Genomic DNA, 11,638 nt, shown 5'->3' on the forward strand with positions numbered 1-11,638 from the left:
TGCAGGATCAGCCTAGGGCATCCCTGACAAGTGCTTGTCCAGCCTGTGTTAAAGAGAGCTTACCACATGCCTAGGTAGCCGATTCCATTGTTGATACCCCATTTTGCTCCCAGTTTGGCACAAAGGACTTTCAGACGTAATCCGGGTTGAGGAAGAGGAGGGCTGGAGAGAAACATTTGCCAGATCGGTCCCATTCTCGTCTGATACCGAAGCAAATCAAGGGCAATATCTTGGCACGGACTGCGAGGCATTGCATGTGCCTTCGTTGACGGGAACTGGGTCGCACTGCCGAACCGCTTCATTATATAACATTTGCATACTTAATACATCCATAAATAGTGCCGACTGATGGCAATTCCTTAGCACTTTCGGAATAGCGCCGTCAATGCAATCATCTGTAACACGATGAAACTGCCTGTTAAGAAATAAATAAAAGAATGCTGCAATCAAAGGGAAACTGGATTGAAATGAATCATTCTAATGGGTGTGGGTTATTACTGCACTTTGCTGGCTTTCTTTAAACACCCCCCCCCCCCCGGCTTGCTTTGTAGGGTTAGGTACAACTGTATACTTTGAAACTGGAGATCACAGCTCCCCACTCACTTCTAAAGTGGATGCAAAAAACCTTCCGTTGTGTTTCATCTGACCACAATATCTCTGTCTTTTTCCCAGACCGAAATGGCTTCCCTGAAAGACAAACTGATCACGCAGGTCGCAGCGCCGTCGACCCAGCCGAACAACAAGGTCACCGTGGTGGGGGTCGGCCAAGTCGGGATGGCTTGTGCGATCAGCGTCCTGGTGAAGGTACGGTGTGCACCGACGTTGGGATAAGTTTCGGGCCTTCAGCACTGCTGGTTGGATCTGACCAGCGCCGCTGTTAGGTGGAAGAGGGAGGACGAGTCCCGCATTCACTCTAGTTGCATCTCATGAATTTGTATTTAGAAGAAGAAGAAGAGTTGGTTTTTATATGCCTACTTTCTCTACCACAAGGAGGAATCAAACCAGCTTACAATCCCCTTCCCCTCCCCACAACAGACACCCTGTGAGGTTGGTGTGGCTGAGAGAGCTCTAAGAGAGCTGTGACTAGCTCTAAGAGAGCTGTGTCACCCAGCTGGCTTCATGTGTAGGAGTGGGGAAACAAATCCAGTTCACCAGATCAGTCTCCACCGCTCTATAAATCTCCCCCCCACACACACACACACACACTCTTATGAGTGTGAAGAAACAAGCTTATCCACACTCTTCCTAGGGGCTTAGAATAGTTTGCATGGTTCTGCCTTCCTCCTTGTTTCTTCACAACAACTCTGTGAGGTGGGTTAGGCTGAAAGTGCCCATCGTGTTCACCCAGTGAAGTTAATGCACAGCAGCATTAATTTAGCGCATAGTTAAATGGTGGAACTCCCTGCCCCAGGATGTGGTGATGGCTGCCAATGCGTGTGTGTGCATGCATGCAGTGGAGCCAGGGGCTGGTGGCCAGAGTGGTGGTTGCCGCGACACCACCATGTGCTCACCCGCCCCCTGGCCTCGCGCGCAGCTACCGGAGGCGCAGCATGCGCGATGAGAAAGGGCAGGTGGCGTGCACGCCAGCCATGACATGGGCAGGCAGCTGCACTATTGCTGTGGCACAGCCGCAGGGCTCCTCTTATTCATGCCCGCGCTGGAGCCCCCATCTCCTTGCGCCGGGAGAGCTTGCCCCCCACAGACTCCCCCAAGATGCATTCCTGTCCCAGGTTCCCCATTAGGGCCTACTGCAGACTGCCCATACATGAAAACACATGGAGCTGCCTTATACTGAATCAGACCCCGGGTCCATCAAAGTCAGTATTGTCTACGTGGACCGGCGGCAGCTCTCCAGGGTCTCAGATAGGGGTTTTTCATATCACCTAGTCCCTTTAACTGGAGATGCCGGGGACTGAACCTGGGACCTTCGGCATGCCAAGCAGATGGCCCCTCTCCGCTTAATTGATCAGCCTTTTTAGTGCAAGCAGACCTGTGCTGTTTCAAGTGGGAGCCCTTCAGATTGAAAACAAGATTGCGGGGAGCGGGTTGTGTGGCCCAACCTTCTCCCTGACGCTTAGTTCCCTATATGGAGGGAATCTTTTTTGCGTGGTGTCACCTGCTATAGTGGTACCTCTCAGACACAAAGAGCCCGGCTTGGGCTCAGAAATGCTGCAGTAGAGCAGATGCAACTTAGCAATCAGCTCTTGGCAATTACCTCCTGTGTTTTTTCCCCCTTCCTGCCCAGGGTCTCTGCGATGAATTGGCCCTGGTAGACGTCATGGAAGACCGACTGAAAGGGGAAATGATGGACCTGCAGCATGGAAGCCTGTTTCTCCACACTCATAAGATTGTAGCGGACAAGGGTAAGGGTTGGGTTAGTTTGTTCAGCTTTTTGAAGGAGACGAGCCGTGTTCTCAGAGGAGAGGTCCCTCCATGTTCAGAGGCGGTACACCTTTGAACACAAGGGTGGAGGTGGGGAGCAAAAACGGAGAGGCTTCTGCCTCTGTGTAAAGCCTTCCAGGGACGACTGGTTGGCCGCTGTGTAAAGCCGGATGCTGGATTTGCTGGTCTGTTCCAGCAGTTTTTCCCCAACTTACCTTTATGGGGTTCCAAAGCACAGGTTTGCAAAGAGGTGAAAATGAATGGTGGAGGGAGCGAGTGTTATTTTCCATGGGCCGTGTTAAGGGGGTGCAGATCTCAACAAAGCTGGCCTCCCTATTCTTCCCACTGCTGCTGAATAACAACTACCTGCAGGCCACACTGTGGCCATATATTGCAATTCCAAGCTCCATTAAAGGTAAAAGTAAAGGTCCCCTGTGCAAGCACCGGGTCATTCCTGACCCATGGGGTGACGTCACATCCCGACGTTTCCAAGGCAGACTTTGTTTGCAGGGTGGTTTGCCAGTGCCCCATTAGGAATTCGAATTTGTGATTTTAATCCGTTTAGGGTTGTTTTAATGTATTGTTTTATCTGATTTTATTATTGTGTGTATATTTCATAGATTATGTGAACCGCTCTGAGCCTGGCGTGCTGGGGTAGAGCGGCTTATTGACTAAATAAATAAATAAACATGTAATTTGGAAGATCATGGGTACAGTTTGCTAGGTATTTATTTATTTTATTGCCCTTCTACCCTGCCCTCCCCAGCCCAAAGGTAGGACTTCCCCGCCATGTAGCAATTGTGCTCAGTGTGGTTGTGGGAGACACCGTGACTCAGTGATGGAGTATCTGCTTTGCATGCAGGTTAGGTTCTTGGATCAGGCAGTAGATAGTGGGAGAGAGCCAGCGTGGTGTAGTGGTTAAGAGCGGCGGACTCTAATCTGGTGAACCAGGTTGGTTTCCCCACTCCTACACATGAAGCCTGCTGGGTGACCTTGGCCCAGACACAGTTCTCTCTGAACTCTCTCAGCCCCACCTACTTCACAAGGTGTCTGTTGTGGAGAGGTGAAGGGAAGGTGACTGTAAGCCAGTCTGAGACTCCTTAAAGGTAGAGAAAAGGGGGGATATAAAAACTAACTTTTCTCTCTTCCTCCTCCTCCTTCCTCCTTCTTCTTCCTGAGACTCCATGGCTCAGTGGTGGAGTCTCCACTTTGCATGCAGAAAGTGGCAGGTTCAGTTCTTGGGTCAGGCAGTAGATGGCATGAAAGATCTCCACCTGAGACATTGGAGAGCAGCTGCCAGTCAGAGTAGACAATACTGACCTTGATAGACAAATGGTGTGACTTCAGATCAGGCGGCTTTAGGTGTTCGTGCGCGCACATGTAGGCCTAACAGTCTAATTCCTTCTGGCTGCAGATTATGCTGTCACTGCCAATTCGAAGATTGTCGTGGTTTCTGCCGGAGTCCGCCAGCAGGAAGGGGAGAGCCGTCTTGACCTAGTCCAGAGGAACGTGAATGTCTTCAAGTTCATTATCCCCCAGGTGGTGAAGTACAGTCCCAACTGCATCATCCTTGTCGTGTCCAACCCAGGTAAATACGGCTTTTGCCAGGCAGAATTCCCGTTGCCTGTATAAACAGGCCTCGATTTGCATTTAGAATATGGAGGATGGAGCGGAGTTGTTTTCTGTTGCCCCAGAAGGTCGGGCCAGAACCAATAGGATGAAATTAAATCAAGAGATACATTTACTATTTGGAGCCATGGTGAAGAAAAATTAATGGACTTTCTAAACAATCTCAATAATATCCATCCAAACATTCAGTTTACCATGGAAAAGGAAGGATTGTGTCAATGTTTGGCTCTCATGGCCAGGGTAGTGCCGATCACCACTTTGGTGTCAGAAAGCAATTTTCCTCCAGGCCAGATTGGCCAGGGATCTGGGAGGGATTTTTTGTCATCTTCTAGGCATGGTTGTAAAGGTCACTGGGTGTGTGTGTGGGGGGGAGTTTGTTGTGAATTTCCTGCGTTGTGCAGAGGATTGGACTAGATTACCCAGGTGTTCCCTTCTGACTCTATGATTCTGTGTAGTAGCCCCTCGGTTTGTCTTTCTCCCCCTCCCCAGTGGATATCCTGACCTACGTCACGTGGAAGTTGAGCGGCCTGCCGAAGCATCGCGTCATCGGCAGCGGTTGCAACCTGGACACGGCTCGGTTTCGCTACCTGATGGCAGAAAAACTGGGCGTCCACCCCTCCAGCTGCCACGGCTGGATCTTAGGAGAACACGGGGACTCGAGTGGTGAGTATCATTTTTGTTCTTGGAACACCTGAACCTGCCTGATTTAAGCAGGGAGAAAATTGCCCCATTTAGCTAGTGCTATCTTTTCCCTACTGACAGCAGTTCTCTTCACTTTGAAGGATAGAGGTCTTTCCCCTTCTTGCTACCAGAGATCCTTGAAGTGGAGATGCCGGGGATTGAACCTTAGGTTTTTTTTTCTCCTGTTCTTGTGCTGTACTATTGAAGAAGAGTTGGTTTTTATATGCCGACTTTCTCTACCTTCTAAGGAGAATCAAACTGGTTTACAATCCCCTTCCCTTCCTGTCCCCACAACAGACACCTTGTGAGGTAGGTGGGGCTGAGAGAGTTCAGAGAGAACTGTGACCAGCCCAAGGTCACCCAACTGGCTTCATGTGGAGAAGTGGGGAAACTAGCCTGGTTTACTAGATTAGAGTCTGCCACTCATGTGGAGGAGTGGGGATACAAACCCAGTTCTCCAGATTAGAGTCTGCCACTCAAGTGGAGGAGTGGAATCAAACCCGGTTCTCCAGGTTAGAGTCCACCTCTCCTAACCACTAAATCACGCTTGCTCCCATTGAGCCAATGACCTTTCCCAAAGTAGCATCCTATTAACATTGTCCACACACACACACACACACACCTGGGTACGCCCAAATCGGAAGCCAAAACGATTGATTCCATGTAGAATTTATAAGAAAGCTAATTGTGTACCTCTTATTTTTCTTCCATTCTTTACAGCCAAAAAAATTGACTCAAAAAGATGAGTGCATTTTAAAATAATAATTAAGTGATTACCCCTCATGAGGTTTTCAGAACAAGAGACATTCAGAGATGGTTTGCCATTGCCTGCCTTTGCGTAGCAACCTTGGTTTTCCTTTGTGGTCTCCCATCCAAGTACTAACCGGGTCCGAGCCTGCTTAGCTTTCAAGATCTGACGAGAGCAGGCTAGTCTGGGCTATTCTGGCTGCTACAGCAGTTATGTATTTATTTTTGCCGTCAAGTCACACTAACCTTTGGCGACCCCTCGTGCAGTTCTCAAGGCAAAAGACGTTCGGAGGGGGTTTGCCATTGCCTGCCTCCGCATCACGACCCTGGTATTCCTTGGAGGTCTCCCATCTAAATACTAGCCAGGGTCGAGGCTGAGAACGTGTGACTGGCCCAAGGTCATCCAGCAAGCTTCCATGACACGAGTGGGGATTCAAACCTGGGCTTCCCAGGTCCTAGTCCGACAGCTCAACCACTTGAGAGCCAGCGGGGTGTAGTGGTTTGGAGCTGTGGACTCTGATCTGGAGAACCGGGTTTGATTCCACCCTCCTCCACATGAGCGATGGATTCAAATCTGGTGAACTGGATTTGTTTCCCCACTCCTGCACATGAAGCCATCTGGGTGACCTTGGGCTAGTCACACTCTCTCAGCCCCACCTACCTCATAGGATGTCTGTTGTGGGGAGGGGAAGGGAAGGAGAGTGTAAGCCAGTTTGAGTCTCTCTTACGTGGTAAAGTCAGCATATAAAAACCAACTCTTCTTCTTCTACATCACGCTGGCTCTCTACAGCATCTTTAAGCAGATCTAAATAAGAGGTAATCAAGGAAAGTGGTTCATAGCACAGTCTAGAAGAAGAAGAGTTGGTTTTTATATGCCGACTTTCTCTGCCACTTAAGGGAGAATCAAACCGGCTTACAATCACCTTCCCTTCCCCTCCGCACAACAGACACCCTGTGAGATAGGTGAGGCTGAGAGAGCTGTGACTAGCCCAAGGTCACCCAGCTGGCTTCATGTGTAGGAGTGGGGAAACAAATCCAGTTCACCAGATTAGCCTCCTCCGCTCATGTGGAGGAGTGGGAAATCAAACCCGGTTTTCCAGATCAGACTCCACCGCTAGTTCAAACATGGTCGATGTCTGGCTGCCGACTCTTCTCCGTCTGGCCGGCCTTGCTGATGGCATTTGGTAGGTGGAGGAAAGGAATTCTCAGCTGGATCTGGGCATGACTGAAGGAATGCCAGCCGCTCTTCAGAAATTAAGCACATGAATAAGCAGCTACAGAGAGCTATCAATCACCCTTCCACACACACACCCCTGGCACAACCACACCTCGTATCACCCTGGAGTTAACATTAAGTGCATTCCTGAGCGGGTTTTTTTCCTAGCCATAGCGAAAAGAATTCTTGAAACATGATTGCCTTAGGATATCAAGGAAACCTTGTTCTCTGGTCAGAAACAAGTTTTTCTGCTTCGTGGAGGTAGAGGGGGAGGGCTTAGATCGAGCCATGGCTGAAACTGAGCATGAAATGTGTGTTATGTCAATTTAGGGCATTTCAGGTCTATCCAATTTCCCCTCGGAGGAGAAACGAGTGGTTTGTAAAACGAACAAAAACTCCAGGTAGAGGGTTGAATGGTTTGTCTTCACAAATTTTTACACACGTTTCCTCTTGAGACAATTGCTGCCTGCAATCTTCCAGGGACACCTTGTACAATCTCACAATTTCTAGTAACTGGAGACTTTGTTAAACGAACTGCTTGCAAGCTGTTTATTATGTGGGTACCACTTCCCTGGGTACCTGGGTTGCCATCATCCAGCTGGAGATCTCCCGCTATTACTACTGATCTCTATGCGACAGAGATCAGTTCACCTGGAGAAAAAGGCCACTTGAGAAGGTGATGGCATCATTCCCCATTGAAGCCCCTCCCCAAACCATACACTTCTCGGGCTTCACCCCCAAAATGTCCAGGTATTTCCCAGCCCAGAGCTGGCAGCCCTACTGGGTACGCTTGTTCAGAAAAACATTTAGCTCGCCAGGCTATTTTCTAAACATCCCAATTCAATTCCTTAATCATAGAATCATAGAGTTGGAAGGGACCACCAGGGTCATCAAGTCCATCCCCCTGCGCAATGCAGGAAATTCACAACTACCTCCCCCCCCCCACACCCCTAGTGACCAGAATATGGCCAAGATGCCCTCCCTCTCATGATCTGCCTAAGGTCACAGAATCATCATTGCTGACAGATGGCCATCTAACCTCTTTTTCAAAACCTCCAGGGAAGGAGAGCTTACCACCTCCTGAGGAGGCCTGTTCCACTGAGGAACCGCTCTATCTACCCTATCTATCCTTCTGCAAGTGATATTTTCATCTCCTGGTCTATATAAAAGCCAGGCCTCAAGATCCCGTCACCCTCTAGCATGACCAAGCAACAGATTCCTGAGCGGGGCTATGGAAATGAAGAGGTGGGGCTATGGTGATCAGGGCGGGCTTGGTTCTGAATTCCTGGAACCACAAAGGGTGGGTGTAGCCTTCTTCCCCATGGTATGCTTTGACTGCATCCCTTCACTTTTTAAAAACTCATTTATACCCCGCTGTTCTCCACACTGAGGACCCAGAGCAGCTTGTTCTCCCCCCCCCTGTTTTATCCTCCCAACAACCACCTTGTGAGGTAGGTTAGGCTGAGTGTGTGCGACTGGCCCAAGGTCACCCAGCAAGGCTTCCATGGCAGAAATCAGGATCGAGACTAACCTGGATTCTCTTTGCCGTTTCTTAAACAGTGCCCGTTTGGAGTGGCGTCAACGTGGCTGGCGTTTCCCTCCAGGAACTGAACCCTGCCATGGGGACCGACCAAGATCCTGAGAACTGGAAAGCAGTCCACAAACAGGTGGTTGCCAGGTATGGAGAGACTCGCCGTTCTAGCAGGCTGTCTGCAGAGGAAGCATTGCTGTGTGCCTTGGTCTACCCTGACTGCCGCGAGGCCTTGGGGTCAAGCAGCCCTAGCACCTCACCTTGCTGAAACATACATACAGAACTGTTGTCACACACATGAAGCTTCCTTGTACTGAATCGGACCCTTGGTCCATCAAAGTCAGTATTGTCTACTCATACTGGCAGCAGCTCTCCAGGGTCTCAGGCAGAGGTCTTTCACATCACCTACCTGCCTAGTCCCTTTAACTGGAGATGCCGGGGATTGAACCGGGGACCTTCTACATGCCAAGCAGATGTTCTACCACTGAGCCATGGCCCCTGGCCCCTGATGATGCCTCCTTGCACTGGTAATCGGAGGTTTACTGCCTCTGAATGTGGACTCCATGAATCTGTCTAATCTCCCTTTAAAGGTGTCTATTCCTGTGGATATCAGTACATCCCCTGGCAGCAAATTCCATAGTTTTATCACTCTCTGAGTAAAGTAAAAGCTTTCTGTCTTCCTTCCTCTTTTGTGGACTCTTCCTTTTCCACATCACCAGCTTTTACCTTCTGGTCTCGAGCCCTGCCTCGGCCTATGTGGTCTTCTCCCGCCAGCTAGAACAGTCCTCATTGGCATGCCCTGCTGATGTCATTAAGCAGTGCCAGGGTCTCTGCTGATCTCAGGTCAATTGGCCATGCCTCCGCCCTGCATCGGGGGGCAATTAAGCCATCAGTGGGAGACCTGAGTGACCCAAGAGCTAAGATCTGGGCTAGATTGTGTGTGGGTTACTGGCTTTCTGGAGCCTGCATGCTGTGGTGGTTAAGAGCGATGGACTATAACCCGGAGAACCGGGTTTGATTCCCCACTTCTCCACATGAGCGGTGGACTCTAATCTGGAGAACCGGGTTTGATTCCCCACTCCACATGAAGCCAGCTGGGTGACCTTGGGCTAGTTACAGTTCTCTCAGCCCCACCTATCTCACAAAGTGTCTGTTGTGGGGAGAGGAAGGGAAGGAAATTGCAAGCCGGTTTGATTGATTCTCCTTAAAATTTAAAGAAAGTCGGCATATAAAAAACAACTCTTCTTCTAGGCCGCGATCTTTATATGCTCACTCTTATTTGTCCACATGACGTCTCATTTAATTTTCACTTTTCACAAATATCACTGAACTCTTCTGTGATTTTTTTTATAGTGCCTACGAGGTAATCAAGCTTAAAGGCTACACCAACTGGGCCATCGGCTTGAGCGTTGCCGACCTGCTAGAGACCATCTTGAAAAACCTCTGCCGAGTTCATCCAGTATCCACCATGGTAAAGGTGAGGAACCGTTGTTTGGCTTGCTGTGTTTTCTGTCCTGTTTTGGCGTTCTTGCTGCACCCCATCCCTTGTTCTAAATCGGAGAGACTCCCTCATAGAATCATAGAGTTGGAAGGGTCATCTAGTCCAGTCGCCAATGGATGCCAAAGAAGCAGCTTCTTGCCTTGGGTCGGGTTGTTGCCAACTCTGAGGACTCTTAAGCATATTCTGCTGCCCAGAATACTTTTATATTCCCACAATCCTATCTGTTAAAAACATAAGATCAGCCATGCCGGATCAGACCAAGGTCCATCAAGTCCATCAGTCTGTTCACACAGTGGCCAACCAGGTGCCTCTAGGAAGCCCACAAACATGATGACAGCAGCAGCATTGTCCTGCCTGCGTTCCTCAGCACCCACTATAACAGGCCTGCTCATAAGAACATAACAGCCCTGCTGGATCAGACCAAGGGCCATCAAGTCCAGCAGTCTGTTCACACAGTGGCCAACCAGGTGCCTCTAGGAAGCTCACAAGCAAGACGACTGCAGCAGCATTATCCTGCCCGTGTTCCACATCTCCTAATATAATACACATGCTCATCTGATCCTGGAGAGAACAGGTGTGCATCATGACTAGTATCTATTTTAACTAGTAGCCATGGATACCCCTCTCCTCCATGAACATGTCCACCCCCCTCTTAAAGCCTTCTGTTGGCAGCCATCACCACATCCTGGGGCAGGGAGTCCCACAATGTAACTATTTGTTGCATGAAAAAATACTTCCTTTTATCAGTTTATCAGTTTTGAATCTCTCACCCTCCAGCTTCAGCAGATGACCCCGAATTCTAGTGTTATGAGAGAGGGAGAAAAGCTTCTCCCTGTCCACTCTCTCCATACCATGCATAATTTTATAGATCTCTATCATGTCTCCCCTTAACCGCCTTCTTTCTAAGCTAAACAGCCCTAAGCATCTTAACTGCTCCCCATAGGATAGTTGCTCTAGTCCCCTGATCAGTTTGGTCGCTCATTTCTGCACCTTCTCAAGCTCTGCAATATCCTTTTTTAGGTGGGGTGACCAGAACTGTACACAGTATTCCAAGTGGGGTCTCACCATAGATTTGTACAAGAACAGTATGATAGGAGCAGTTTTATTCTCTATTCCTTGTCTAATTATGGCCGGCGTGGAATTTGCCTTTTTTCACAGTAACTGGACACTGGGTTGTAATATGTAATCATACGTAGGGGGTCCCTGCGGCATGAATATTATTTCAAGGGTTCCGCAAGGGTAAAAAGAAGAAGAAGAGTTGGTTTTTATTTGCCGACTTTCTCTACCACATAAGGGAGACTCAAACTGGCTTACAATCACCTTCCCTTCCCCTGCCCACAACAGACACCCTGTGAGGTAGGTGGGGCTGAGAGAGTGAGACTAGCCCAAGGTCACCCAGCTGGCCTCATGTGGAGGAGTGGGGAATCAAACCCAGTTCTCCAGATCAGACTCCACCACTCCAAACCACTGCTCTTAACCACTACACCAGGGTTGAGGAACGCTACTCTAACCACTACACCATGCTGGTGTTCTCAAACGCTCTGCCCTCTCCTTGCAGGGGATGTACGGCATCGAGAACGAAGTCTTCCTGAGCCTCCCGTGCGTGCTCGGGTCCGCCGGGCTGACCAGCGTGATCAACCAGAAGCTGAAGGACTCCGAGGTGGCTCAGCTCCAGCAGAGCGGCACCACGCTGTGGAACGTCCAGAAGGACCTGAAGGACCTGTAGACGTGGTCGGGATGCTTCCTCGCCGGCGACAGCCTGAAGGCAACCCGCGTTCAAGACCCAGCCCGTGTTCCCACGCCAGCCCCTCTCGTTAAAACTCCGCAGGCGAGCTTCCATTAGTCCCAGCAACAACGGTACCAGCTTCTCGTCCGCCACGGCTAAGATGTGTGCTTGGTGTAACGCAGACCTCCGGAACGAATAAAACCAGCTCCTTTTGTGTGCTCTGTC

General features: G+C 49.7%; 1 protein-coding gene across 1 annotated transcript; it reads left to right on the top strand.

Annotated features, from left to right (window-relative positions):
- The first annotated feature begins 678 nt into the window (after window positions 1-678).
- Window positions 679-11,413, top strand: LDHB (lactate dehydrogenase B). The gene is made up of 7 exons (XM_056845923.1): window positions 679-804; window positions 2,246-2,363; window positions 3,797-3,970; window positions 4,501-4,674; window positions 8,216-8,333; window positions 9,540-9,663; window positions 11,246-11,413. Exons 1-7 carry the CDS (start codon window positions 679-681, stop codon window positions 11,411-11,413), a joined length of 1,002 nt encoding a protein of 333 aa, XP_056701901.1.
- The last annotated feature ends 225 nt before the right edge of the window (window positions 11,414-11,638 follow it).

The sequence above is a fragment of the Euleptes europaea genome, chromosome 3 (genome assembly GCF_029931775.1).
Source record: "Euleptes europaea isolate rEulEur1 chromosome 3, rEulEur1.hap1, whole genome shotgun sequence".
NCBI lineage: Eukaryota > Metazoa > Chordata > Lepidosauria > Squamata > Sphaerodactylidae > Euleptes > Euleptes europaea.

Coding starts and splice junctions, on each gene's coding strand:
- LDHB (XM_056845923.1), top strand. CDS start 679: ATGGCTTCCCTGAAAGACAAACTGATCACGCAGGTCGCAGCGCCGTCG. Junction 805..2,245: donor CGATCAGCGTCCTGGTGAAG/GTACGGTGTGCA, acceptor CTTCCTGCCCAG/GGTCTCTGCGATGAATTGGC. Junction 8,334..9,539: donor CACAAACAGGTGGTTGCCAG/GTATGGAGAGAC, acceptor TTTTTTTTATAG/TGCCTACGAGGTAATCAAGC.